Here is a 27,874-nt window from a genome sequence, read left to right on the forward strand (position 1 = left end):
CCTTGTGCCTGGTAAAGCAAGCCCAGAGGAAGGCTTTTATTTAAGTTTCTTAATTTTAAGGTCTGAATTGATGCAAGATTCAAACAAGCAACTCTGGACTGCCAAGAGCAGTTAAAACATACAAAACAGTATGTTTTGTCAAAGTTGTTTTCACAGTTATCAGAGATTAAACAACTTTCCAACATCTCTTAATTGCAGGTCCTTTGAATCATAAACAATTAATGCTGGTCCTTAAGAAAAAAAGGAGAAGTTCCGTATGCCTAATGATTTCAATTACAACCATACTAAGTAAGTTCAGAGCATAAAATGCTGAAATGAGATTCACTGGAAAAAAAAAACCTTTGCTGAGTCTGAAAGGCAATAAACACTGCTGAATTTCAGACCACCCAAAGAGAACTTTATTTTCTGACCATTATTAGTTATTCTATCAAGTCAACTTACCCAAAACGTTCTTTCTACACCACATTTCAAAGACAACAGAGAGACCTTCTAATATAGAATTCTTTAGAAATAGTATAGAGTTGAAAAGATTTGTCCTGTTTCATTAACATTATGCAATAATTTGGTTACTTCATAATGGTTTTTTCCACACTAAAAACATAAAGGAACAAAATGTGAGAAATCAAATAGAAAAACTCCCTCTTTTATCCAACCCAGATGGCTCAGTTACGGGATTTTCCCCAGAACTGTGCCAAGGTAGAAACATGCTTGAAAGTAAGCTAGTTGAAGTTCAGTCCAAATGAATAGAGACCATAGATGGAAATAGTTTTTTTTTTTTTAATGTGGCATGTGTTGGGGGTGAATGTTAGGCTAGTGGTGATTTGGTCTTCCTCAACCTTGGGTTGTATCTTCCCCCACTGCCCCATTTAAGAATGTCTTAACTTTCTACAGTACTCCAGGACTCTGATGTTTGGAAGTCAGACTTCCAGATGCTGAACAAACAGCAAAGTGGGTTACCCTGCTGTTTATGGGTATCACCATCAAAGACCACACAGAATAATCCTGTAGTTCTTAAGGAGAAAATCTTGTATCATATAGATGTATCTGTTGTTAAAATAAATTAAAGTGGGGCATGTGGACATCTCTGTCACATTTTTGCCTTCGTTTTCCTGAGTACGTATGAATCCAGAAACCCCATGTATCTCATCCCTGACCTTAGCGGTTTGAGGAACTTGAAAGAAGGAAAAAGTGCAAAGGTATTTAAAAACCAGATGATATTTAAAAGGGGCATTGAATAGAAAATGCAAAAAGCAGAAACTGCTTATGGGAGTTTCTCTCACAACTGTCCAGAGGAGCAGAATTTAGAATGGAATGACCTCTCAGTCCTAAATAACTCTCACCATCCACACTGGCTGAGAATGGACACTTCACTTTTTAAATTGTTTAAAGTCCTATTGATTTCTTTGGGATAATAAATATTTGTAAGAGACACAGTTCCTTTATAATAGTAGCACACAGAATCTCTTGGGATTCATCATGGCAAAGAGCCTATCCAGATAAGAGTAAATTGGGACATATTGCCATGCTAGTGGTCATCCAAGTCTCCATACTAACTTGTCATCCTACCTTCTTCTTTCCCTTAGTGTTCCCAAGTTTTGGCCCACTATGTTTCCAGCTTGAGGCATTCCCAAGGGCTGGAATCACTTCTTAGGCATCTACGTCTTTCAGTTCCTCATCTGTCTTCACATAGTCAATTCCATCTTGTTATTTCCACAGCGAATTAACCTTACCACTAAAAGGTATGTTCCTTTCTCCAGGTGCTGGCAAGACTGACTAATGCAGTAAATGAAAACTTCATTCTTTAATAAGATAACACTTTCTATATATAAGCTGTAACTTTTTTTATTATAGGCTTGGTAGCATTCTTTAAACATACAATAATCATTCCAACATTAAGAACCAGCCTTTGTACCATATGTGAAAACACACTGTTCTCAAAAGCAAAAAATGGTAGGAAAATAACTCCAGGAAGAACAAAATTTCTGCCACGATTGAAAACGAACCTATGTTATCACATTACTTCCCTTCAAAAGCATGTACAATCAACCTCATACAGAGAACTGAGGTTCATACCTGGGTGATTGGAGAGAGAGGCAAGTAATATAGCACTGGATACCTGGGGTAAGGGAGAGCTGGCCGAGTGCCAGGGTACAGGACAGCCTGAAGGCCCTGGGTCAATGCAGCGGGAAGAACAAAGAGGGTGGGAAAGGTGTAGAAAGAAAGATGGATGATTCTAAAGGGAAACTTGCCAATGTAGAAATTTTGTGTATACCCAGCCCTACAATGTGGGACCTAGGAGAAAGTCCAACTGAATGCCCTTACTCCTAATTGTAGCATGTGGTTACTTTTGTTGAAATGTTTTTGTATAAGATATTCTAAGTTGTTAATCAGTCCATTTACATCCAGATGATTCTAAAACACGCTATTTGTCATTTTAGTGCCCATCTGCATACATAAACGTATAATAAAAAAGCACAGTGTGGTAATCATTCACTTTTCACAATGAAATAAGATACCTCTGAATCAATGATTTTCAACTTGGTTGTGAATAAGAATTACTTGGAAATGAAAAAAAAATTCTATAGATTTCTAGTTCCCACCATTATAATGTGTAGAAAGAAGGCAGGTGGGTGTTTAAAAGGCAAGCTCCATGAGTGTTTGTAATGTGTACCCAGAGTACAGAACGTGTGCAAACTTCTTGCTGTGAGAACTGTGGCCTATAGACAAGCATCCTCACCTGGGAACCTGATGGACATGCAGAATCTCAAGTCCAGGCCAGACCTACTAAATCAGAGCTTGCATTTCTGCAAGATCCCAGGGGGATTCATATGCTCCTTTAAGTTTGAAAAGCACAGCAGCTCTGTAATGTTTTGACAGTATCACCTAGAGCAAAGTGGTATTGTTCATAAAGAGAACTTAAGAGAGTCTTGGATTTGGAGAAAAGATGGTGAACTCAGTTTTGTGATAATTTGTTCAATGCAAACAGTTAAAAATGTACTCTTGATTTCATAACTGTGTTTTGGCACATCATTCAAAAAACGAACAAACCAAAAAGCTCAAAAAATGAAGGGGCAGGGACTTTAGCCCACCTCTCAGGGACACTGTTTATGGCTATGAATTGAACAGACAAAAGCTTTGAGCAAGGATGGGCAGCCCACAGGCTCTTCTACCCAGAAGTCCCATGAATAACCTCCCTGATGTCTACCCATACCAAGCACCTAGAGTTAACCTGGACACTGAACACTAAGTGGCAACTTCCTTTCTTCCCAAGAAAGGAGTACCCTTAGATTCTTTTCCCTAAGAGTAAATCTAAATCTGCTTCATACAGACAGAAGGTAAGAATGTTTATTTAGTAGTCTGAAATTATATTCAAACACTATGTTAGTGGCAAAAACTTCTCCAGTTGGCTCCAATAATTATTTTGACAATCTTCTTAAGAGGGACGTAACATAATAAAACTAAAGCGTTACATTATCATTTAAAAGATGCCTGTTGGAAACCTTTGAAAGTTAACACTGTTATTTTAAAATGAAACTATGCCACTTAATCTATTTCTGTGACTTTTCAAAGCCTTTTGAATATTTTTCCATTTTGCCTGTGTTTGAATCCGCAGTTAAAAAAAAAAAGAAATTAGGCCATATTTCTTCTGGTAGCCAAGAGAGACAAAATTTCATAAATTTGTGTAATATTCAATATATTATAAATTTCTTACAGTTTTTCAAAAGAGCTTCATCTTTTTCATTTTTACTACATTTATGAAGTAAAATCTCTCGTGAACTTTTAAAATTACATGAGGTTTTGGGGAAATATTTTATTTTTCTTACTTAGCTAAAAGCTTCAGGAACGGCTCTAGCTTTTATATTTTTGGGAGGACCTTTCACAGTGTCATGGCAATCTGGCTGACAATTTGATTATTACAGCTGTAGTTGGTAAAGGACTATATTCCCAAAATTGCTTAATGGAAAGGTGATATACATATCTGAACATTCTAAAGCTAATTCTGGGATTGTGTAAAAGAGGAAATATCTCTGCATAAGTAATGGAAGCTTAGGTGAAAAGGAAAAAAGATCAGGTGTATTATTAGAAAACATTCCATTTTTTAATAAAAAATTTTAGGTAGTTTAATATTTTCTGTCACTTAAGTCTATCATTGCTTGCTTAACTCTTCTTGTTTCTCGTTTTGTCAAATCCTTTTTCTACTCTTTCCCCTATCTTAACTATTTTAAGTATTTATCTTGTTAGACTTAATCAAGGGAATGACTCACATGCTTTAATTCTCTCATTTTGTTTTCATTTTTACTTAATTCTTTTATTGCTTTATTTATCCTACTGTTTTGAAAATTGTTTTCATTGTGATATTTTTCTTGTTTTGTGTGTGTATAATGTTTTAGTTTTCTTCCTTCTCAAAATACAGGCCTTTAAAGCTATTGTATTCAAGAATATAAATTGTAGTATGTCATTACTGTCACTTTATTTTTGAATTTTTCTAGTACTACACTTTTGATTTTCTCTTGCACTCAATTATTATTTCTCCCTTCTGGATCTTATTGGGGATTACCTTCACAGTAATGAGGTCATGGTTTCTGACAGATCCGGGGGAGGCAGAACAGTGGCTGCCTCTGAACACAGTTCTCTCTGCAGTTAGGGCGGTGGCAGCTCAGTTTTTCAGTTACTGTAGTGTTTATGATTTTAAGTTGTTCCATCACTAGGGGTTAGGGTGGAGGTGGCTAGGCCTCCCTCCAATTTACTACTTAACATTTCCTTTAATAGAAACAATGGTTTCCCTGTTTTTAAAAAGTCTATTTCCACTGGCACTACAGTTGCTAGAATTCTTCCTAGATAGTAGCAAAAGCCTGAGTTAGCCTCTTAGGTTTAAATGTCACTGTGAGAATTTTTTTCTTTGCATTCGAAGCTAGAAAAAGACAAGACAACTGCGGTTGGCTAGTTTTAGCTTAGCATGAAAATTGTGGAAATGATTTCAATTTACTTCATAATGGTCAAGGGGTACTCTAATTTACATTCTAAAATTTTAGAAGGAACTGTGTTAGACATTCATTTAAAATTTCATTCAGAGAACTGTTTCCTAAGTGGATCCATTGTAATGACACCGTGATGATCATGAAGAAATTGTTTTTAGGTAACTAAAGGAAGAGTATGTTAAGACAGCATCAATTTCTTCAGCAGTGGAGTTACATACTGATATATATAAATAATATAAAATAAGTAAACCTGACACATCAAAAATTAAGTTTATAAAGAACACTCATCACCTACTTCACACTAAGTAAATTAAGTAGATTTACTCATTAAAAGGTAATGAACTGTCCCAAGTGAGTTATTTAACTGTCCCAAGTGAAAAATATGATTTTAGTTATAAAAACTAATCTTACAATTATAACTCAAGGCAAGATACACATCTATTCATTGTATGTCAGCTAAAATTAAATTTTAAAATGTCAAGAATTGAAAAAAATGGTATGTATTACTACTTTAAACTTATCAAGACCAATGTTGATGACAATATACATCTTATTTGACATTACAGTATAATTCAACAAGTATTTCACTCACAAAGTCAGTTTGAAAATATGGGTAAAGATGGTAGACTGAATATATACAATATCCCTCCCCAACAAATCTCATTAAAACAGTAAGGATGATTTTTTTTAAAGAGATACATCTAGAAGAATAAAGAACAGAAGATAGCATCAAATATTTTAGAGCTAGGAAAGAAATGGATGAGTAGTAACTGACTTAAGAGACCTGAAAAAACTGAATATTAAACTGACAGTGAGAAAAACTGAGAAACAATCCAACTTTACACTGAGACCCCCAAAAGGCAGAAGAGTTGGTGGCATAATTCTTGGCCCAAAATACCAAAGATAGGAAGAATGGCTGTAAGTCTGCTTAGGAGAAGGTGGGCCCACAGACCCTTCCACTTTAGGAGGCTGGGGTGCTCCTCTTACCTCCAGCATAACCCAAGCTCATTCTCTGGGAAGGGTGAATCAGAGGGACTATGGATTTGCAAACCTCTGGCACACTGTTAAGTAAATTCATAAATTGAGTACTGAGCCCCTACCTTTATTCTCCCATGAGAAAGCTAGCAACCAAGTGCCTTTCAGAACAGAAGAGTCTCTGCTGAAGAATCTGACTGGCACAAGAGAAAAATACCTAAAGACAGAGACATTGATAATTTTTCAAGGAAATGATTGTTATGGGTTGAATTTTGTTCCCCAGAATGATAGGTTGAAGTCTATTATAGACTGAATTTTGATTCCCAGAATTCATATGTTGAAGCTCTAAACCCAAGGTGACTGCATTGGAGATGTGGCCTCTAAGGAAATTAAATGAGGTCATAAGGGAGCTGTAATTCGATAGAACTGCTATGTCCTTATAAGAAGTTGTTTCCTTGTAAGAAGAGGAAAAGATACCGGAGATCTCTTTCCACACATGCATGGAGAAAAAGCTGTGTGAGAAGGTGGCCATCTATAAGCCAGGAGGAAGCCCTGCCCAAAACCAGCCCTGAGTGCACCTGAACCCTGGACTCCCAGCCTACAGAACTGTGAGGAAATAAATCGGCATTGTTTAAGCTACTCAGTGTGTGGTATTTTGCTATGGTAACCCGAGCAGACTAATACAAAGGTCTAACCCCTGTACTTCAAAATGGGACTTCATTTGGAAATGGGGTCACTGCAGGTGGAATCAGTTAAGATGAGATCAAACTGGGGTACAACAGGTGACTGGTATTCTTAAAAGAAGAGAGAAGAGACTCAGAGATACAGCGAATACCATATGACAAGAGAGGCATAGACTAAACTATTGCAGCTGAAAGGTAGGACCACCAAGGACTGCTGGCCACCACTGAAAGCTTGAAATAGGCAAGAAAGGATTCTCCTCAACAGGCTTCAGAGGGGTGGTGGCCCTGTCGACATCTTGTCTATATACTTCAAGCCTCCAGAACTTTGAGACAGAAAATTTCTGTTGTTTTAAGCCACTCATTTTGGGGTATTTCCTTCTGGCAGCCCTAGGAATTAATACAATTGCCTAGTCAGATCACCCTACAGTGAAGCAAGCCTCTTAGCAGGTAAAGGACTTCCAATCAGCTTTTCATTACAATATTCAAATGTGAGCCATGAACCAATGATCACCCAGCACTGAGTAAATACAGGAAAAAGAGAGGTTAAAAACAAACAGAAAAACAAAATTCAAAGTAAAGAGGAACTATGTAGAAAAAAGAACATGTCTAAAAAATTGTCAATTATCCTCAGACAAAAGGGAAGATATTTTAAGCAAAATAACAATAGTATACTATAGAAAAAGGAACATTCAGAGAATATAAAGAGCTCTTAGAAATTAAGCACAAGGGGAGAATAAATTAAAAGATTCACTGAAGAGTTAGAAGATAAAATCGAGAAACTCCTCATAAAATAGGTAAAAAGAAAAAGAGATGGGGAAGAGAAGAAAAATGATCAGAAAATTAGAGAAACAGTACAAATGGCTTTATAGCTGAATAAAAGGAATGCCATATAGAATAAATAGTGAAAATGGAGTGGAGAAAACCTTTAAAGAAATAATCTAACCAAACTTCCCACAGCTGAAGAATAAAGGATTCCCAGATTAAAAGGGACTCCTAAGGGCTTAGCATAATTGACTCATATCAAGGCATATCATCATGAAATTTTTAAATGACAGGAAGGTACATCATCATGCAATTTTCAAACAACGGGGACAAAGAAAAGATCCCACAGCAGGTAAGAATCAGAATGGCTTCAGACTTCTCCATAGCAACTCAAGAAGCTAAAATACAAAGGAGAAATGCCTTCAAAATTCTAAAAGAAATTTCCAACTAGCATCTCAAAACATTTACCTCTCATATAACCTTCTCAGAAAGGATGCATTTAATTGAAATGAAGTGAAATGAGAAAGGAGAAGACAGGAGATTAAGAAATTTGAGGATGTAAAACAAGAGCCAGTCCAGAGTATCTAATGGATGAGAATGCACTAAGAAGAAATTCACATAACTGCAGCAGATTTTGCGTCTAAATTTGCAATAAGAACAGAAAATACAAATATGTGAGAAAAGCAAAAAGAAAACAAACACAAGATAATGATAACACCAGGGAAACAAACTTGCTCAGGAAAGGAATGATAATGCTAGGATACTACAGAGATCAGTTGCAAACCGTGTTTACATAATGAAAAATATCATATAACAAGTACTGTTATATATCATATACAGATTCAAATGCTTTATATCCATTATACCCTCGCAACCACCTGAGGAGGTAAGTACTATTGTTCTCATTTTACAGATAAGGAAATTGAGGCACAGGTCAAATAACTTGTTCAAAGATAAAGCTAGTAATGGATAGGGCTGGGATGGTAACCCAGGCAGCCTGGTTCTAGATGCTGTGTTCTTTAAATACTATTGCTTGTTTCTAACTTTACCTAAATAATGCAAATATTGAATAACTGACTGTGGGGAAACTAGAAGTTCCTATGGCCAGGGTCCTCACCTGAACTTGAATGACCTGATGATGAAATCGACCTGTTAGGCTACTGCTTCCATACTCACAGGCAATGAGCTATTACTGACTGAGTCACTATATAGAGAGCTCTGCCTAGTTCTCTGGGTGGAGGCAGAGACGAGGAGGATTACAGACCTGCAGTCTGTTGGATGCAGATGTGATTCTAGTGCTTAACCTACCATGGTGAGAATAAAGCTGGATATAAACCCTTTTACCCCAAGAACATTCTGTTGTCATTTCTCGGTCTCACCAAATCCAGAGTGAACTTGCCCGGGGCTGAAACCCTCAGGCAAAGACACTGATCCAACCCAAATTACACTATAATGACTCAGAGGCTATAGGGATGGTGAAATATGTATATGTACAGTGACACTGGGTAACTACTATTAATCATCTCTAGTAGAAGGATATCAACTGATGATACGCATCTGAAAAATTAAAAAATAGCAATATAAGCATGTTATTTAGATATGGAAATAAAAAAGGATTCTGATAAAAATTTGAGAGTAGTTGTCGCTAAAGTGTTAGAAATAGGATGGGGAGGGTGGGGAACTGTTGTTTCATAATAAGCCTTGGAAGATTGCTTGTACTTATTTATAAATTTATAAAAAATACAGCTTTAGTAAAATAAAAACTAAATTAAAAGATCAGAATAGAAAATAGATAAGTAGGTGGCTTGACAAAACTTATTTTCAAAAAATCCCACCTTAGTGGGTTAAACTTTATACTTCCCAAATTAAAACCCTTCAGTCAAATGAGTATTTTTTAATGCAGAATACGAAAAGATGCCTTGCCTGGGGAACACTTCTTGACAATAAAGTTCTTCAGTATTTTTTCCCCCTTCTCCTTCACCCTAAAAGCAGTAGACAGCTTCAGATTTTACCAGTTGACAAGAACTGTACAACTAGTATGTGGTATATTTTTTCATTTTAATATTATCAAATATTCAGTAAAAAATTAGGTCACTTTCAAAGTCAACAGGGTTTTAGAGGGCCATTTCTAGGCCTTTAAAAGGGTAGTCTCCCAGAGTTTTCCCTCTTCTTTGTTTTTGCTCACAGTAAATTTCGGACCAAATGCTGGTTTTGATTTTTAAGTGCTGTCAGCCAGTCTTTTCATTGCCACTTTCTCCAACATTCTTAGAATGAGAACATGGTTTCCTAGAAAAGCAACAGCAATTACATGCAACTCATAAGTAGTCATGAGATGGTATAAGCTTGAAAAAATTTGCAAAACCTAATTCTTCAGTAAGTTTACATTTCACTTACTGCAAGGCTGAAAGACTTTAAGTAGGCCATATCAGTCACACTACACAGGAAATTATATCCTAGGAAAGCTCTGTTTTAAAAATAGGCAAAGGAAGAAAGGATGGTTGCCAAAATACACAGCACTTTCCATTTGTTTGGATTTTGAGCACCACATCTGTTTTATCAGGTGCAATCTATTATTTGCAGGCTTAAGGAGAATGGTGGTAGTTAGGATGGGAAGAAGTAAATTAATCAAAATGTTTCCCTTCTGAAAACTATTTTGAAGTAGGTATCAGTGGAATTTAGGTAATAATCAAATACTACAAAGAAACTGGGCTTTGGATAAGTCAGAACTGGACAGTATACACTTCAACCCAGCAGAATCAAAGCTGAGAAACTAGATCAACCAACTTAAGAATGTACACACTCTTCATTCACTCATTAGATAAAAGACATTGAAGAACACCTACTACATACCACATACTATTCCAGATACAGGAATGTAACAATTAATAAATTAACAAAACTCGGTACCTTACTCTGGTGGGGAAGAGAAACACATATACAAATTAAGTATTATCAGGTAGTATAAAATGCTATTAAAAATATAACAGGGAAATTTAAAGAAGTTTAATTTTACTAAGAAAATACCAGAGGCAAAAGAGCAAATTTGGATGGGATCACTATACAGGAAAACTTCATGAAAACAGAGTTCTGACAAAATTGTTATAATCAGAGGTTAAACTGGATGATGATGTTTAGGTCATCCTAAAATGAGACTCAGCAAGAAAATCATCAAAAATTTTGTCACAAGTAAATTTAGCTTGAAAATACCTAAAAAACTGCTAAGACTTTACATGACTTTGAAAAACTTCTAATTTCATCTTCAGCCATTTTGATCAGTTGATTTAGATGCTTATGGGTCCTGCTCTAGTACTGGCTAAGCTGCCTCACTGTCCTTCCTGGGGGATATCTTCTGAATCATTATGTAACTGTAGTCCCTGAAGGTCTACCTTGAATTAATCAGAAGCATATTCACTAGCTGTTTGTGAAAGCTGTTTCAACTTTTTCATGAAGCTATGATTTCTTATCTCCTTTTCTAAAAGTAGCATAGTAGATGAGAAAGAAAAAGTATTAGGAGTAGAAAATATCCAATCTGGTATCATTCCTATCTTAATTATCCATGTGACCCTAAGGAAGTTAATTCACTTCTCTGAGACTGTAATACTGAAATATTTTCCCCACCTACTTTATAGTGCTGTAGTGAGGACCAGTGAGATATTGTGGTATGCAGAATAAGGTTCTCCTTCTCTAAAGATGTCCCTTTCCTAACTCCTGGAGTCTCTGAATATATTCAGTGACATGGTAAAGGAGAAATCAGGTTGCAGATGGAATTCAGGTTGCTAATCAGCTGACTTTGAGATGGGGAGGGAATCCTGGTTTACTCAGGTGGGCCCAATGTCATCACAGAGTCCTTGTAAGAGGAAGAGGGAGTTAGATGGAGAACCAGAGAGATGATGGTGTGAGAATATCTCAGCTCAACATTTCTAGCTTTGAAGATGGAGGAATAGAGCTATATGCTAAGGAATGGCGGCAGCCTGTAGAGACTAGGAGAGGTGAGGAAACAGATTTTCGCCTAGAGTCTCCAGAAGGAATGCAGCCCTTTGGATCCATCTCAGATTTCTGACTCTGGGATGGTAAGAGAATAAGTTTGTGTTGGTTTAGGTTAATAACTGTGTGGTAACTTGTTACTGCAGTGATTGGAAACAATAAAATATAAAAGTATTTCAAAATTGGTAGGAAATCACATAAATGTGAGATGTCAGTATTCTAATGTTATTTCAGCTTAGACTTTCTATAGCAGCTTTGATGGTTGACAGCTTGGTCCCCAGGAGGTCTTTATAGAGTTCTACCATATTTCCTTATACAGGCAGATATCCAGCCTTATTTCCTTGCTTGACTATTATTTTTAGCTCTCATGCTATTTGTGAAGTAGAGTTGATTACCATGTAATTACCAAACCAACTCCTGCTACCTGCCTTTCTACTTCTCTAACTTCTCTTCAATTACTCATTATTCTGATATTCCTAAAAGGCTGGTTAAGAAAACTTTTTTCAAAGTCACAGTACTATAGCAAAACTATATACATATATTTCCTACTTTGTTAAGTTATTCTCTAAAAACAACTGTGCAAGGCATATGTGAAGAATATACCTAAATATGCACATATACATGGGTAAGTACATATATGTGTATCAATATATATCAAGTTTTATAGTTCTTATATCAGTTTGAATAAGAATGTTAATGGATTCCCTTTCATAGGTTAAATTATCTTTAATTTATGAAGCAGAATTAAAATTTCAGGGTTAATTCCTAGTTTATATAATAGTCCAGTAATAAAAACTGGAATGTTGTATTAAGGAAATAAAATACACAAACCTATGTTTTTAAGTCTTTAAAATTTAACATTAACAAAGTTAAATTAATGCATAGCAAGAAATGGACTAATATTTTTACAATGGTTCTTAGGCCAATCCCTAAATGACACCATCTTTTCTGCTCTTTTAGCACTAATCTACATAATGGCAGGCCTATTTTACTATAATTTATTATACCTTTATATTTATTACTATATTTTAGGGGATGGTAGTTGTGTGTTCACTTATAATATCTTCAGATAATTAGAGTTTCTCATCTAAACTTCATTTTCAATTTGTACTTAACTTTCCCCGCCCCCCCAAAAAAATCATGAAGATCTGGGAGGGAAGACAGAATACCAGAAGCACAAACACTGGTATATCAGTTACTGAATATCCTGGGCTTCCAATACTTTATAGGTGAAATGGCCAAAGGTTGAGAAACTTATCATCCTGTACTTGAATTGTAGCATTAATCAGATTCAGAAAAAAGATCTTGTATAATAAGTGTCATAACCATATGAAATAAGGAGGAATGTACGGGTCAATACATTTATCAAGTCCTTGCCAACTCATGTTTTCATGATGTTTGGAAGTGAAAAACAACTCTTATTTTTATCTTCCAAAAGAGAATCCCAATTAAAATACTACACAGTTGGGCGAAGTGTTGTCTATGGACTAGTGAAAGTCTGTGAAGTGTTACTGTTTTGTTTAAACATAAAAATTGACAATTTCACATCTACTGAATCTGGTAATAAAGTTGGGGTTGTATTTATGTTTTTGGGTTTTCATTTCATTTTTCTACTGATAAGTTTTTTATTTTATGAGATTATTGGCCTATGATTTATTACAATTAAAAACAAACCAACCCAAAATTGGTCCTTTACCACAGGTATATTAAGCATTGTTAAAAGAAGAAAAAATGTTCATTTTCTCAGAACAAACATGTTAGTACTATACAGCAATACTTGAAGAATTTTTTACAGTATATATTAAAACATATCATTTCAAGCCACTCATAAAGCTACTTTAAAGTGCTAGGATTTAATGTGGTTTCATCTCTTAAGACTATTTCTCCAATCCAAGATCCAACAGGTGTGTAGGTGTGTGTGTGTGTAAAATATATATAACATAAAAGGACAGAAAAATTTCAGAGCTCAACTAATTCCTTTACCTCTGCTAGATATAGTCCACCATTCTATCTGATGCATGTATTCCACTTCAAAAGTTTTATGTAAAAGAGAAAAAAATGACTGTAAGAAGGCAACAGAATGGCTGAGTTAAAAGGTTTCAGAACCCACCACCCCTGGGGACAAAAAAACCTGAACAAACAGAATAGAGAATCTTCATGTAATCTCTGATCACTTGAGTTGGATGATAAGCTTACCATCCAAGATCTCTACAAAGAACCATAGCTGTATACCCAAAAGAAATGAAAACAGGTTCTCAAATCCTTGTACTTGAGTGTTCATAACAGTACTATTATTTATAATAGCCAAAAGACAGAAACAAGCCAGAGGTCCATTAGTGGATGAATGGAGAAACAAAATGTGTAAGTGTACAATGGAATATCATTTAGCTACCAAAAGGAATGAAATACTGATACATGCTACAATGTGGATGAATTTTAAACATTTTTATATGAAATATTCAGAATAGGTAAATCCATATAAACAGAATTGGCCGTTGCCAGGGCCTGAGAGAAGGGGAGCATGGGGAGTAACTGCTTAATGGTTTATTTTGGAGTGATGAAAATATTTTGGAACTATATAGAAGTAGTATTTGCACAATATTCTGAATGTACTAAATGCCATTGAATTGTTCAGTACGCAATGGTTAATTATATGTATGTGAATATCACCTCAATTAAAAAAAAGTTATTGATGTGCAATATTCTCAGTGCTGGCTGCATAAGCCTGTTGATTAACTAAAAAGTTATGCTCTTGCTCTCTCTGAAAATTCACTCTTTCACAAATAGTATACTGTGCCAGGAAATACACGTGGGGAAGGCCATTTACTATTAAGCAGTATGAATAAAGTTGGGAATCAGGAAAATTACAGAAATGAGTGAAAAAATAAAAACAATTAATGGAAGTTAAAAAAAATGAGGAAGAGGAAACTGAAAGAGAAGGAACACTTAGGACTGAAGAGATCATTACTAACAGTCTGACCTGAGTAGAAAAAAAGACTGCCATTGTCAATAGTGATGAGGTATCTGCCTATTTAAATCAATTAGAAAGTGACAAAACATGAAAGAAGGAAAAGGTTTAGGGCCAGAGAGAGAGATTCTCAGTATACCTATAAATATACAAGCCTAAAAAACAGACAATCCCCCATCCTCTCATACTGGAAATTACAGACTAAATAAGAGATCAATTACTCCATTTGGGAATCATAGATTCATTTATTTGTAATAGATTATTCATTGAGTATAGTTGATATACAATATTGGTTTCAGGTGTACAACATAGTGATTCAACAGTTATCCACATTATTAAATGCTCACTCTAAGTAGCTACTGTCAACACAGAAAGATATTATAATATTATTGACTATATTCTCTATGCTGTATTTTCATTCCCATGACTAGTTTATATCATAATTTTTTTGTGTGTCTCTTTATCCCCTTTACCTATTCCACTTCCCACTTCCTTCTCATTCCCCCATGGTGACTACCAGTCTCTTTATATCTAATCACAGACTTATTTAAATGCCAACTGACTGAATATTTTTCAAATTCCACTTTGGAATTCTATTCAGAATTAGTTATAAATGTGAAGTAACAAAATTTGTATTTTTTTATTACATTTAGCCCAAAATATTATGCCACCTGTTTCTCAAATTAGTTTTTCTAGTCTTTAAAATTTGCAGTATTAATTAAAGTAGAATTAATAACTCATAAAATCATACTTACATATTCCTTCACATTTTTTGTTTTCACAGCTTTGTATGAATAATATGCAGGGTAAAGCATTCCAAACACCAACCTAAAAATAAAAAGTATGAGAGAACTAATCAAACACAACAATACTTTTAACAACTCATGAAAATTTCAACTAATAGAAAAGTAGAAGGTACATGGAAAACAGATGATGGTATAAATAAATTTGTATGAATGCCAATGTGTGTATAAATAAGTACACTCAGAAAAGCAAAGTAAAAATACTTTCTTTAATAAAAAAGATGATTTCAGTATTCTATCATACAGTTCAAGGGGAAAAAAGTTTTTTTAAAAATTGCAATTAAAAAACTTCTCATCACAAAAACTATTTTGTGGTTACTTGGACATTTAGAAAATGTAGAAAATTGCCAAAAAATTGTGTTAACCCTACCAGTCAGAGATAACCACAGGCAACATTTTATTGCATGCAAATCCTACTTTTTATCCATGTACAGTATACCTAAAACATAAACATAACACATATATACACACAAACACAGTTTGTGATAATGAAAAAGTGGTCCCTCATTATTTTGAGAAGCACTGGCTTCTAATTATGACAGTGCTGTGAAACCGTACTTGATTATATTTATTATATGTATTCAACTAACACTCCTTAGGTAGTTATAAAATAATGAAATTACTAACAGAACTTAATTGAATGCCATTTGTTAAGATTATTTCACCAAATACTAGAACCAAGAGAGACACATACACACACACAAGAACACATATATAATGCAAGGACAGACAGAAATGATGTGGCACGGTATACATGGTTTCCAACTGTCATTTTCATGTAAAACATGGAATTTTTTGCCCTCAGATATTATTCTACAGTATTAATGTCTTCATTGTATTCCACACTGAGGTTCCCATAGTTTATTTAAACAATATTCATAGGCTTTTGGTTAGTTTCCAGATTTTTGCTGTTGCACACAGCACTGTAACCAACATTTCTGTGTACGTTGATATTCACCTCCTGGTTCTGATGTTGTTTCAAAAAGTAACACATTTTTTTACCTATTACTAAAATACCCTCCAGAGAGGTAGTTCTACTTTCCATTCCTTGATGTTGGAAATCCTGGATATTATCATTTAATAAAAAAAAGTCTGCCAGCTAAACAGGAGAAAACTAATAATCTCATAGATGTCTAATGTGCATTTTTGACATCCCGTTTGTCTACTTCTTTTGGTGGTCTATTTTTGAAAGGAACACTTAAGAATAGTTTTAGCTTTACAGAAAAGTCCAGAAGATAGTATAGATAGTTCCTATATACCCTACATTTCCCCTATTATTATCTTGAATTAGTATGGTGTATTTGTTACAGTGCCAACAGTGATTAGATAAAGTCCATACTCCATTCACATTTCTTTTAACTTTTCCCTAGCAATCTCTTTCTGTCCCAGGATCCTTTCCAGAGTAACACATTATATTTAGTTGTCTTGTCTCTTTAGCTCCTCTTGGTTACAACAATTTCTGACTTTCCTTGGGCAATAACCTTGACAGTTTTGAGAAGTACTGGTCAAGTATATATTGTAGGAGTCTTCTCCACTGGAATTTGTCTGATGTTCTGCTGATTAGACGTAAGTATGGGTTTTGGGAGGAAAACCACAGGGGTGAAGTACCATCTCGCCATATTATATCAAGGATGTATAACATCAACATATACTCTACAGCTTATCACTGTTGCTGTTAATCTTGGTCACCAGGCTGAAACAGTGTTAGATTTACCACTGTAAGGTTATCCTCCCCACCACCGCTCTACACTCTACTCTTTGAAAGAAAGTCACTATGCACAGGCCACACTTGAGTAACATTATGCTTCACACCTCCTTGAGGACGAAGTATCTACATAAGTTATTTGGAATTTTTCTGCATGGGAGATTTATCTATTCACCCCATTTATTCAATGGCTTATTTATATCAATATGTTTATTTTGCAGTTTGGGTTCTAATCCAATACTCTATTTTTGCTCAAACCTTTGAACATTGGGAGGTCTTACAGTTAGCTCCTGTGTCCCTTTGACATGCCTCTGTAATTGTGAGACTTTTTGAGCAATTGGTTACTTTGGGCCACTACATGATGTACTAGGCTCACTGTGTATACTACCTGTCTCATTCCTAGAATCATCCACTTCTCCAAGGAGCCTCAGTTCCTTTCACTGGAGGATGGCATTTAAGACCAAGACTTGAGTGCTAGGTATGCTCATTGTTAGTGGAGTGTTATAGATTCTAGGCCCTTCTCTGTCCATTTTTTATGTCAACTAGTATTTTTCTAGGTTATTATTATTTTTAGATTATGTTTGAAGCCTGTTTAACACATATTATGCTTGCTGGGCTTCCATAACAAAATACCAGACTGGATGGCTTAAACAACACATTTATTTTCTCATGGTTCTGGAGGCTATTAGTTCAAGATCAAGGTGCTGGCAGGTTTGGTTTCTTCTGAGTCCTCTATCCTTCAACTGCAAAAATCCCACTGTGAATTCATATGGCCATCCCGTGGTGTGAGTGTGTGTCCCAATCTCTTGTTATAAGAACACCAGTTGTATTGGACTTGGTTGCATCCTAAAGACCCCATTTTAACTTAATTCCCTCTTTAAAGACCTTATCCCCAAATACCGTCACATTCTTAGGGGTAGTAGAAGTTAACACTTCAATGTATGAAATTGGCAGGGGAGGAGAATACAATTCAGCACATGTGTTTGTATATTTAAGAAATTTTATTTTAAATAAGTGTTTGCACTTACATTAAACTTTCTCACATTGAGAGCATGTAAGTATCTACGTCTCTTTATTTTTTAGTTCATTTATAGTTTAACTGGCGAGGGGGACAGTAAATCTCTTTCTTATCCCTCGCAAAGCTGAACCCTGGGTTTAGGCTGATGTCACTAGGTCAGGAGGATAGCAAGTCTCCTGCTGAGGATTTTATTCTCATCAATTGGAAGCCACATCATTACCAATCTCTGCCTTACCTAACAATATTATCCTGAGAATGTTAGTTCACCTGAAGCCAATCCCCAGACTCTGGATATGGAAAATTTTAGCTGTGCCACAGAATCTGGGGCTTTCCAATTTAACACAGGGGCCCCAACCCAAGGTACCGAGGCTATCCCGCTTAGTGATTTATAAGAAAGCAACTAACCTTAAGAACTGAGATGTGAACAAGAGTACAACTCCCAAGTCTATTTTGTGTTCATCCTCACTGCTGACACAGGTACAATCCCATAGTTAGCCATCAGAGTTACAGTTTATATAATCAAGTTAGTAATTTCAATCCACATTGTATTTCACTTTAGAATTTGGATGCAATCAACATATTATCTTTTATATGCCCATACAATTTAGTACCACTGGATTTAAATTCAGCATTAGAATCTTCATTTCTATCGTGGATGGATCTTTGACTTCTCCTTCCCTGGCTACAACATCCATCCAATCTGTAACCCAGTCCTGTTGGTTTTTCTTGTGGAGAATCCATGAATCCAGCCTCATATTTTATTTTCAAATCTGTGGCCAATGATATATTTCGGCTTATGCCAACTCATCTGACTTACTGAATAGTTTCCTAGCACATGCCTCTGGCTCCTCTGTCCAATCAGTCCTCTTGATGCCACCTGCATCACCTTGCTTCAAGACTTCAATAGCTGGCCTCCTCACCGTCTTGCCCACAGCCCTTATGGGGGCTCATTAGAACATAATTTGAAAACCACTGCCTTATATATGACCCCTCTGTTCCAAGGTAGTTTCCTCAATATGCCTCTTGAATTTCTATTTAATCCTGGAGTATATGCTATTGCCTGCAAAGCCTCCCTTCCTCCTTATCTTTCCTCTTCTTCCATTTTTTTTCTTGCACCAAATTTACTTTTTTCTTGAAGATCCAACTTTCCTCCATAGAATTCTACATTAGTTTTATTTTTAAAATTAGAATTTGTCAAGGTTAATCATTTTGCCTTAGCATATTCTATTTTAGATTCTTAGACATATTTTTTTAATGTATATAATTGACTTCCAAAACAAGTTAATTTTCTTACGCATAATAAAGACTTGGTGCCAGTTGATACTATGCATACAGGTGCTTTGCCTTTACTTTTTAACCTTTGTATTGAACAGAATCAGTCAAGTGAATAAATGCAATATTCCTAACAACTAACTCTTTATAAGAGAACAAGAATTTATTTCATTTGGAACATGGGTAAGATTAAATGTATTACTGAATATTGGGACATTTTTAAGCACCACCACTATTAAAATTCTAATTTGTTACTGCTCCAATGTGAATATTACTGAGTAATTTATTACTAACATCTGTAATATTTTCTCATTTTCTTTTCTTGGTTTATTTTCTTTAATATTGGGTCCTACTTTAGATGTTTGCCACCTGGGAGGTCAGGCATGAAGCCAAAGCATGAACACAGTGGAGAAAATCAAAGTTTACTTTAAAAAGCCACCTATAAGATAAACTGAGAGTATATAAAGGGAGTATTTGCTACAAATAAAACTCATGTACAAACTGAATATTATACAGAGCAGGAAGAATTACTCATTTCCTTACTCTTATTTCTGCCTGAAGAGGGAGAGCTCTGCCAACACCCTCATGACACCCTTCCTTCCCACTAACTTCCCAGGTAAAGTTGCTTGTATGAACACTGGCTATGTTTAAAAAAATGTGCACTATTTAAAAAAAGAATTGAAATGTATAGGAATGTAATAGTGGAGATGATCCTTGTATCATTTTTCACATATAGAAAATACTTAAAAGTCAGCATCATTTCATAAAATCGTTTATTCTGATTAACATCCTAAACACAGCTTATTATAAAATTTTTGGAAGATGTAAAAAGTATAAAAACAACAATACAAATCACTAGTAATTTCATTACTGAATGAATCATCTTTCTTTTTTATTAATTGTTATTCCACAAATTTATATACAACTTTTATTAAAGTTTCACAAGCCTGATAATCATTCTCTGAAATGCTCAAAAACTCTTAAAAAACATCAATAAACTTAAGAACAAAAATTAGTTAATTTACATTCAAACAAGTTATAAAGCACTAGTTAGTTCCAAGGATTTACATTTCTTTTATCTGTTTGTCTTATTGTCATTCTTTCTAATAATGTATTATGAAAAATGAAAATATACAGAAATAAAACAGTATTAATATAATAAATCCCTTATACCTATCACCTAGTTTTAAGAATTTAACAGTGATCCATTTTTAACATTTTGCTATTACCTTTTCCAGTTTTTTCTAAAATATCTTTTAAAAACATTTTAAAACATAATTAATTCATTTTCAAGACAGTATTTCAGAAATCCTATAACATAATTAGAACACAAATCAAACATAATTGCATGTAGATTATTCTGCCTTTTCACTAAATGTTACATTATGGGCATTTTCTTATATTTTTATTATTCTTTAAGAATGTCATTTAACAACTACAAAGTATAATATTCCCTCATATGGATGAAAATCATTCAAATCATTACCTATTATATCTACTATTTTTACAATATGAACAATCTTTCTATGATTACTATTAACAATTATCAACATTTTGTACTAGCCAGGATGTTATACACTTTCCATATATTCATTTAATTTTCATAATAACATCAAGGTAGGTATTATTTTCATACCTATTTTACAGGCACAACAACTGAGGCTTACAGAAGTTAAGAAAGCAATCCAGTGTCATACAGCTTGCAAGTTTATTGGCTGGATTAAAAGCTAGGCAAACTCCAAAATCCACACTTAAAATCACTGTTTATTTCCAATACCCTAGAAGTAGAATAACTAGGTCAAAGGATCTGAAATTTTGAGGTCTCTAATATATACTGCCAAACTGCTCTTTAGCAGAGTAACATCAGTTTATATCTTACAAGAAATGTGTATGAAAACACCCTTTTAAGGGGCTGTTTTTAAAAACAGGATTAGAAAAAAGGCCAAACAGATTAAGTAGAGTCAGTAGGCATTTCTGAACAGATGAACTATGTTTCTAAGATAGTAAGATACAGATTAGAACAATCATAGGCATGTATAAATCTTTTTTAAAAATCCCAAAATATTAGTTCATGATACTAACATTTAGTTTCCTAACTATTTAAATCTCTGCTAAAATTGTATTTAGACTGTAAATTTTTTGAAATATGAAAGAATTGTAGTTCATTAAAAGTAAATGTAACAAATAGTTTACTGCTGATAATAAGCTATGTAATGCTCATATGTAATATGACTATGCTCATATAGGAAGTACTTGGCAAATTCTATTCCATAGTTTTCAGAATCATGCTCCCAAACCAAAACAATGTAATTTTGGTGTTCTATTATATTAAAAGACAAGAAACAACTCAATGAGACTAGAGATTAACTAAATAATCATAGTAATATTAAATAAACAAAACAAACTACAGGATCAAAAAACAGAATGATAAAAGATTTTCCAGGCTGTTAGGATATTAGTCACAATTAACATAGAGACAATACCTGAAGTCTTATCAAAGAGTATAAACCCCACTTGTCTGTAATCCAGTTTACACTGGAGACTGTCAGAGACCAGTGAAATTTACATAAGATAGTTTGGCATAGGGATGGCAAACATAGAGGTTTCTCTGCTGCTCCCCATTCCTGTGACCAAGACAGATTTCCAGTCATTCACTTATTCCCTTCTGCTGATCCTGGTCTCAGAATCCTTATCTAAATCTTTATCCTTTAGGTGGTATCACACAAATCTGAATCAAGGTTGACCACCAGATTATCTTCCTAAACTACTATACCTATCTCTTTTGGGGAAAAGTCACTTTTGCTGAGTTGCTATTTAATATTACATTCTTGTTTTTTTCTTGAAATATATTCTAAGAAACTGCCATATAAAACCCATTGCTATAAATACTGGAGGAGCAGTGTTAAGGTCAATATAACAATATTATATTAGTATCCCTATATATGAAATTTCATGTGTGAGATTTACTTTAGAATTCAATACAATGCAATTTCTAGCTTTGAGAAAATAATGCCCTTCCTTCTGTCTGATAAAAATTACATTATTCCTTTTCTTCCACTGATTGAAGGAAGCTCAGAGGCAAAATCTGTTGTTCAACTGTGTTAACTATGGTTGGCCTTAAAATTGGCATATTTATATTTGTATTTATCAGATCTTGATTTTCTACTTTGCTACATTTTCTAGTTGTTATTTTGCATCATGTTTTAACATATACATTCAACAAAATGTGTTCTTTTAAATGGGTTGAAAAACAACAGAGTATAAATAGTTAAAATGTAGTAGTCACTGCAATTAAGCACAAAATCAGCTTAGGTGTCAGAGAATTAAGAAAAACATTTTTAGTTTACCTAGCATGTGACTGGGAACCACCTGTGGTTCCCTAACTTAGCCACACATCAAACCACCTGGAAAGCTGCTTCTTCAGTACTGTTTTTGTGGTTGCTGCTCATAAATTTAACATAGATAATTAATTTAAATAACAGAATAAGGGAGAAAATGCAAAGTAAGTTTTCTCCCATTTTGAAATAATCTGTTTCCCCAAAGATAAGCATGAAAACAGTTTCTTGGGTATCCTATAGTAAAATAAATATATGACATATTAAAAACAAAAATGGTAAATGCTCAAGCTCATTATTTCCTAATTATTTTATTCCTAATCATTTCATATTTTACTATGGTCTTTAAGCTATTTACAGCTATTCTGTCTCCATAGTGGAAACCCTAAGTGTGCTGTGCGTCTCTTTCCAGCCCCACATTCAGTGACATCATGTTGGTAATTTGAGGAAGGCCATTATTGTAGGGAATACTTATGTCATGAAAATTAGCATATAATATGAATCAGTCCTCTTTCCCCCAGTTGTTAAGCATTACTAGCATACCACTGCCTGTATGAATTTTAGCTAAGAGAAAGTAAAATATGTTTTTATCAGAAAAACAGTGAAACACTATATGTAGAGGGAATTCACAGAATTTAGTGAATTAAAAAGACAGACTATAATGGCAACCAAAAAATAAAGGTCTTCATGCAGGATAAAGAGAGGACAAAGGTTTTCTGCTCTTCATTATAGCTCATTGCAATTCTGTTTGAATATTAGGTCTTTAATATTAATACAAACTCTGGTGAATTTTCAAAATAGAATCAGAATCTTAAAAAATAAGGTATCCTAGAAATAGTCTATCTGGCAACAATAGTTTTCTGATCTTTTTCCAAAGCAGCAGTATTTTTTCTTGAGAGGGAATCTTTCCTCAATAAATAAGAGACAAATGCAATTAAGTTGCCCTTAGAGAACTTAATTTCATTGATTGTAGAATCCTGAGGAATCCTAAGCCCTTCAGCACTATTTGAAAAGGAACATCTATGAATAGTCCAGTTCCCCAAACCTGTCTATGTATAACAATCAATTGGGAATGAGAATCTTTGGAAGACGGGTTCAATAATTTCAATTTCCGAATTCTCCATCTTCAACAAACTAATGTGTGATATTATTATGTTTACTTTGGTTTTGGATTAAAACTGATTATGATTAAGCAATATGCTGTAAGTAGGGTAAGCTGGTTTCAGTCTAACTGGATTTTTCAAAGCAAATGAAATTTAATATAGATGATCTTGACTTTTGCCAAACTCTATCCTTACTTATCCTTAAATAAATGTAATAAATCATAAGGGAGAGAGAAGAGTTACATAAAGTAAACTGAACTGATAAAATTTAATTTATCTCTGAAAATAACAAATTTATGCTTGTTTAAGGCTAAATGTTTACAACCTGTGCAAGGTCCAGTGATCATTATAGGACCTGGATATATTCTTCCTACATGAGTCATCATGCCACTGTTTAAGCAGCCATCATGTAGCAAAAGTTTATGGATGATCACTGCCAAAATAATACGTAACTGCTGTTTTACAAATTTCAAGGAAGACATCTGTTGCTAAGAATATCTCCTAGTAGAAAATTCTCATTTAGTAAAACAATAGTTAAGTGGCTACCAGGTAACTATAACCTTAAACAAAAATATGAAAATAACATACAGGAAGAAAAAGCCAGACCCATGAGAAAAACCCAAATCCTGAATTCTACAACAAATGATGCAAGTTTAAACCTGCCAAGGAGAGAACAGGGCAGTAAAAATTCCTTTGAAAGACTTTATACATATTTTAATTATAGTTATCAAGAGCTACGAAGCTTGGAATTTTATGCAGAGCTAAACTTCTAATTTTACTCCAGAACTTCTAATTTCTACTCCAGAAGGAAAGCTCAAGACAAAACTAGGACAAAGAAATCAATCCACAGCAAATTGGACTTGTACTGCATCATCTTCTCACTCTCTCCCCTAGCCACTTTCCCCGCTCTTCCACACCACCGGGTCCTACTATGTGTTAGACCCAAACCAAAGAAAAATGCTTAGAAAGAATGCCAAACTTAGCACAGAGTACAATGTAGAGCCAAAGGCTACAAACCCTTGAAGCACTCAGGTAACTTGGCATCCTGTGGGCGGAGGTCCACAGAATGGCCCACATAGCTAAAAGGTGATGGTCCCTGTAATCTAAAGCATTCCCCAGTTTACCAGCTGTAATTTTTCCACTCTGAGAGTCATTACAAATGAGAAACTCATTGGCAGGATAGGTATTATTGATCTATTTCTACAAATGATAAGTGTGTCAGAGATATGAAGGCTCTTACAAATTATGTGCCCAGCAAACATCAGAGCCAAACATCATGAACAAAGAACTTCAGTTTCAAGACCTAGGTAGGGTCTTTCCTCTATACCAAAAAAACCTTTGTATTTCATATGAATATAATAAACTCATAGCAAGTAGATTCCCAATACTGGTAGTTTAATGAAGCCAATATTCAGAAGGTATCTAAATAACTATAACCTGCCCATATACTGTTGTCATATACAAAAAGATATCTAAGGCCCATTTTTTGTGTATGAGATCTGTATAGAATAATATCCACTTAAATTAACACACCCTCTCCAATTCCTATCAAACTGGTCAGGTGGCTATCTTGGAGTTAAGATTATCATATGATAATCTGACCAACCTGATTCCTGAGTAACTCTTAACTCAGAGGAATACTTTTCTTTATTTAGCCACTTAAGCACAGATTAGTTGAAACCCAAACTTAGCATTAGCTCCACAGACATTAAAGATAAAGAGAGTTCAGCTGTAATCTAAGGTTTTGAAAAAGGTTTTGGTGGAAAAAAGTTACATGCAAACTACTTTGAAAATGTCGAGAATTCCCCCTCTAAGTACATGCCTCTATAGAAGTAAGAAAATGAGTAAAAAAGCCATAAACATGGATTCTATCCTGTTCTGTACACTTTATTTGGTATCATATGACCACGAAGTGAACTTCCCTGAACTGAATTTAGATCTAAAATTGCTGTGAAGTCCACCCATTGGACATTCATACCTACTGTGCAATCGAAGCTAGTCATTTGTATAGTCACCTCTCAAATGAGAGCAGCAATTCTTTTCTAGGCTCCACCCAATCTAAAATGAATTTAACATTCTGCTTCTAAACAATCTTTTAAAATCCTCTCCATTACACAAAAGCAGATATCACTGATGGCATACTGCAGCCAGGCACCATGCCTTCTGTCAGTAAGCTCATCTTTACTTTTTGATTAAAACTAAGTCTGTGATGATCTGGAAATCAAAACATTGTATTTTCATATATTTTAAACAACTTCATTTCATTTGCTCAAATCTTTCTAATACCCCCAGTATTCTCCAACTGAGTAATTTTTTCTTATACACGCCACTCCCTACAGCTAGCATGATCTCCCTCTTTATATTGAGCTCTCCCTTTTTTCATAACCACTCTTCATGGTACTATTCTTTCAGTAATATGATTGAAGGAAAGTTTCATCTTCTTATTTTGTACAGCAAACAAATAATAACAAATTAAATTACTAAAATAAGCAGAACAGAACAATTAAACCTTGTAAGATCACTTTAACATATTCTCTATATCCTTTTGAGATAGTTAACTGATTAGAGAATGTCTCAGTATTTTCTTTGTACAAGAAAATTAGAGAGCTGGGAACTATATATTATCTTGGGCAACTCACCAACAGAAAAAGACAAAAAACAAATAAACATGTGTCATGAGAACTACACCACTACCTAATTTCTGACATCAGTATTTAGAGCATGTAGCCAGCATGCTGGCTAGCTGGCACTACCAAGCCTTCTGTCTCTTACAAAACATCACTCATTGTTTCAGTAAAGACAGTTCGGATGACCCTACTCTCATTCTTGAGAAATGGTACAGTCTCCACCAATTGTAACTGCTGTTTTTTGCTCCCTAAAACCTAAAAGTGATTAAACAAACTGTAGCTGATCTATTAATTGAAAAGAATGGGGTGTTAAAATTCCTCATCACGCAGGGACCATTTTATGTTAAGGAGACTAAAGAGAAATGACAAATGCAACAGGTGATCTTGATTGGATTCTGTGCCTTTTTTAAAAAAGAAAAATAATGCAGCTACTTAAGTATAAAGGCAACTTGGGCAGTCTGATTATGAATTGTAATTTAGATGTTAATATTATTGTTATATTTTTTAGGTGACTAGTGGCTACATAAAAGTATCCTTGACACAGTAATTAGGGCTGAAATGTCATGTCTTCAACTTTTAAAATTTAAAATTTTAGTTTCAGTATAGACTTAGAGAAAAACTCTGATTAGAGTTCCCATATCACACCTAATTTCCCCTATTATTAAAATCTTACATTAGTATGGTACTTTTGCACAATTAATGAACCATTAACAATACATTAGTATTCATTAAAGTCCATACTCTATTCAGTTTAGCTTAGTTTATCAATTCTAGGATACCATCTGGGATCTCTCTCCATTTACCCTATTTAATATTTAGCCTTGTCTCAGGCTCCTCATAGTTTCTCCAACCTTTATTTATTTTTTCTATTTTTTTTATTTCATCCATTAATTTTTTTATTAAGGTATTATTGATGTACACTCTTCTTCATGTTTCACATGAAAAAAAATGTGGTTACTACATTCACCCATATTATCAAGGTCCTCCACATACCCCATTGCAGTCACTGTCCATCAGTGTAGTAAGATGCCACAGAGTCACTATTTGCCTTCTCTGTGCTACACTGTCTTCCCTGTGACCCCTCACACCATGTGTACTGAACATAATACCCCTCAATCTCCTTCTCCCTCCCTTCCCACCCACCCTTCCCCTCCTCTCCCCTCCCCTTTGGTAACCGCTAGTCCCTTCTTGGAGTCTGTGAGTCTGCTGCTGTTTTGTTCCTTCAGTTTTGCTTCATTGCTATACTCCAAAAATCAGGGAAATCATTTGGTACTTGTCCTTCTTTGCCTGCCTTATTTCACTGAGCATAATATCCTCCAGCTCCATTCATGTTGTTGCAAATGGTAGGATTTGTTTCTTTCTTATGGCTGAATAGTATTACATTGTGTATATGTGCCACATCTTTATCCATTCATCTTCTGATGGACACTTAGTTGCTTCCAAATCTTGGCTATTGTAAATAGTGCTGCGATAAACATAGGGGTGCATGTCTTTTTTTAATTTTAATTTTAATTTTATCATTAATCTACAATTACATGAAGAACATTATTTTTACTAGGCTCTCCCCTACCCCAAGTCCCCCCCACAAACCCCATTACAGTAACTGTCCATCAGCATAGTAAGATGTTGTAGAATCACTACTTGAATTCTCTGTGTTGCA

The 27,874-nt window shown here is 34.6% G+C and overlaps 1 protein-coding gene across 2 annotated transcripts in view; it reads right to left on the minus strand.

The window, feature by feature from the left end:
• REEP3 (receptor accessory protein 3) overlaps window positions 1-27,874 on the minus strand; it is a 100,012-nt gene that overhangs the window by 36,146 nt on the left and 35,992 nt on the right. For both annotated transcript variants that reach the window (XM_037003020.2, XM_073240989.1), the window contains exon 2: window positions 15,107-15,179. In XM_037003020.2, coding sequence (XP_036858915.1) covers window positions 15,107-15,179 — 73 coding nt within the window. The remainder of the gene's footprint in view (window positions 1-15,106; window positions 15,180-27,874) is intronic.

The sequence above is a fragment of the Manis javanica genome, chromosome 7, assembly GCF_040802235.1.
Source record: "Manis javanica isolate MJ-LG chromosome 7, MJ_LKY, whole genome shotgun sequence".
NCBI classification, from domain to species: Eukaryota; Metazoa; Chordata; class Mammalia; order Pholidota; family Manidae; genus Manis; species Manis javanica.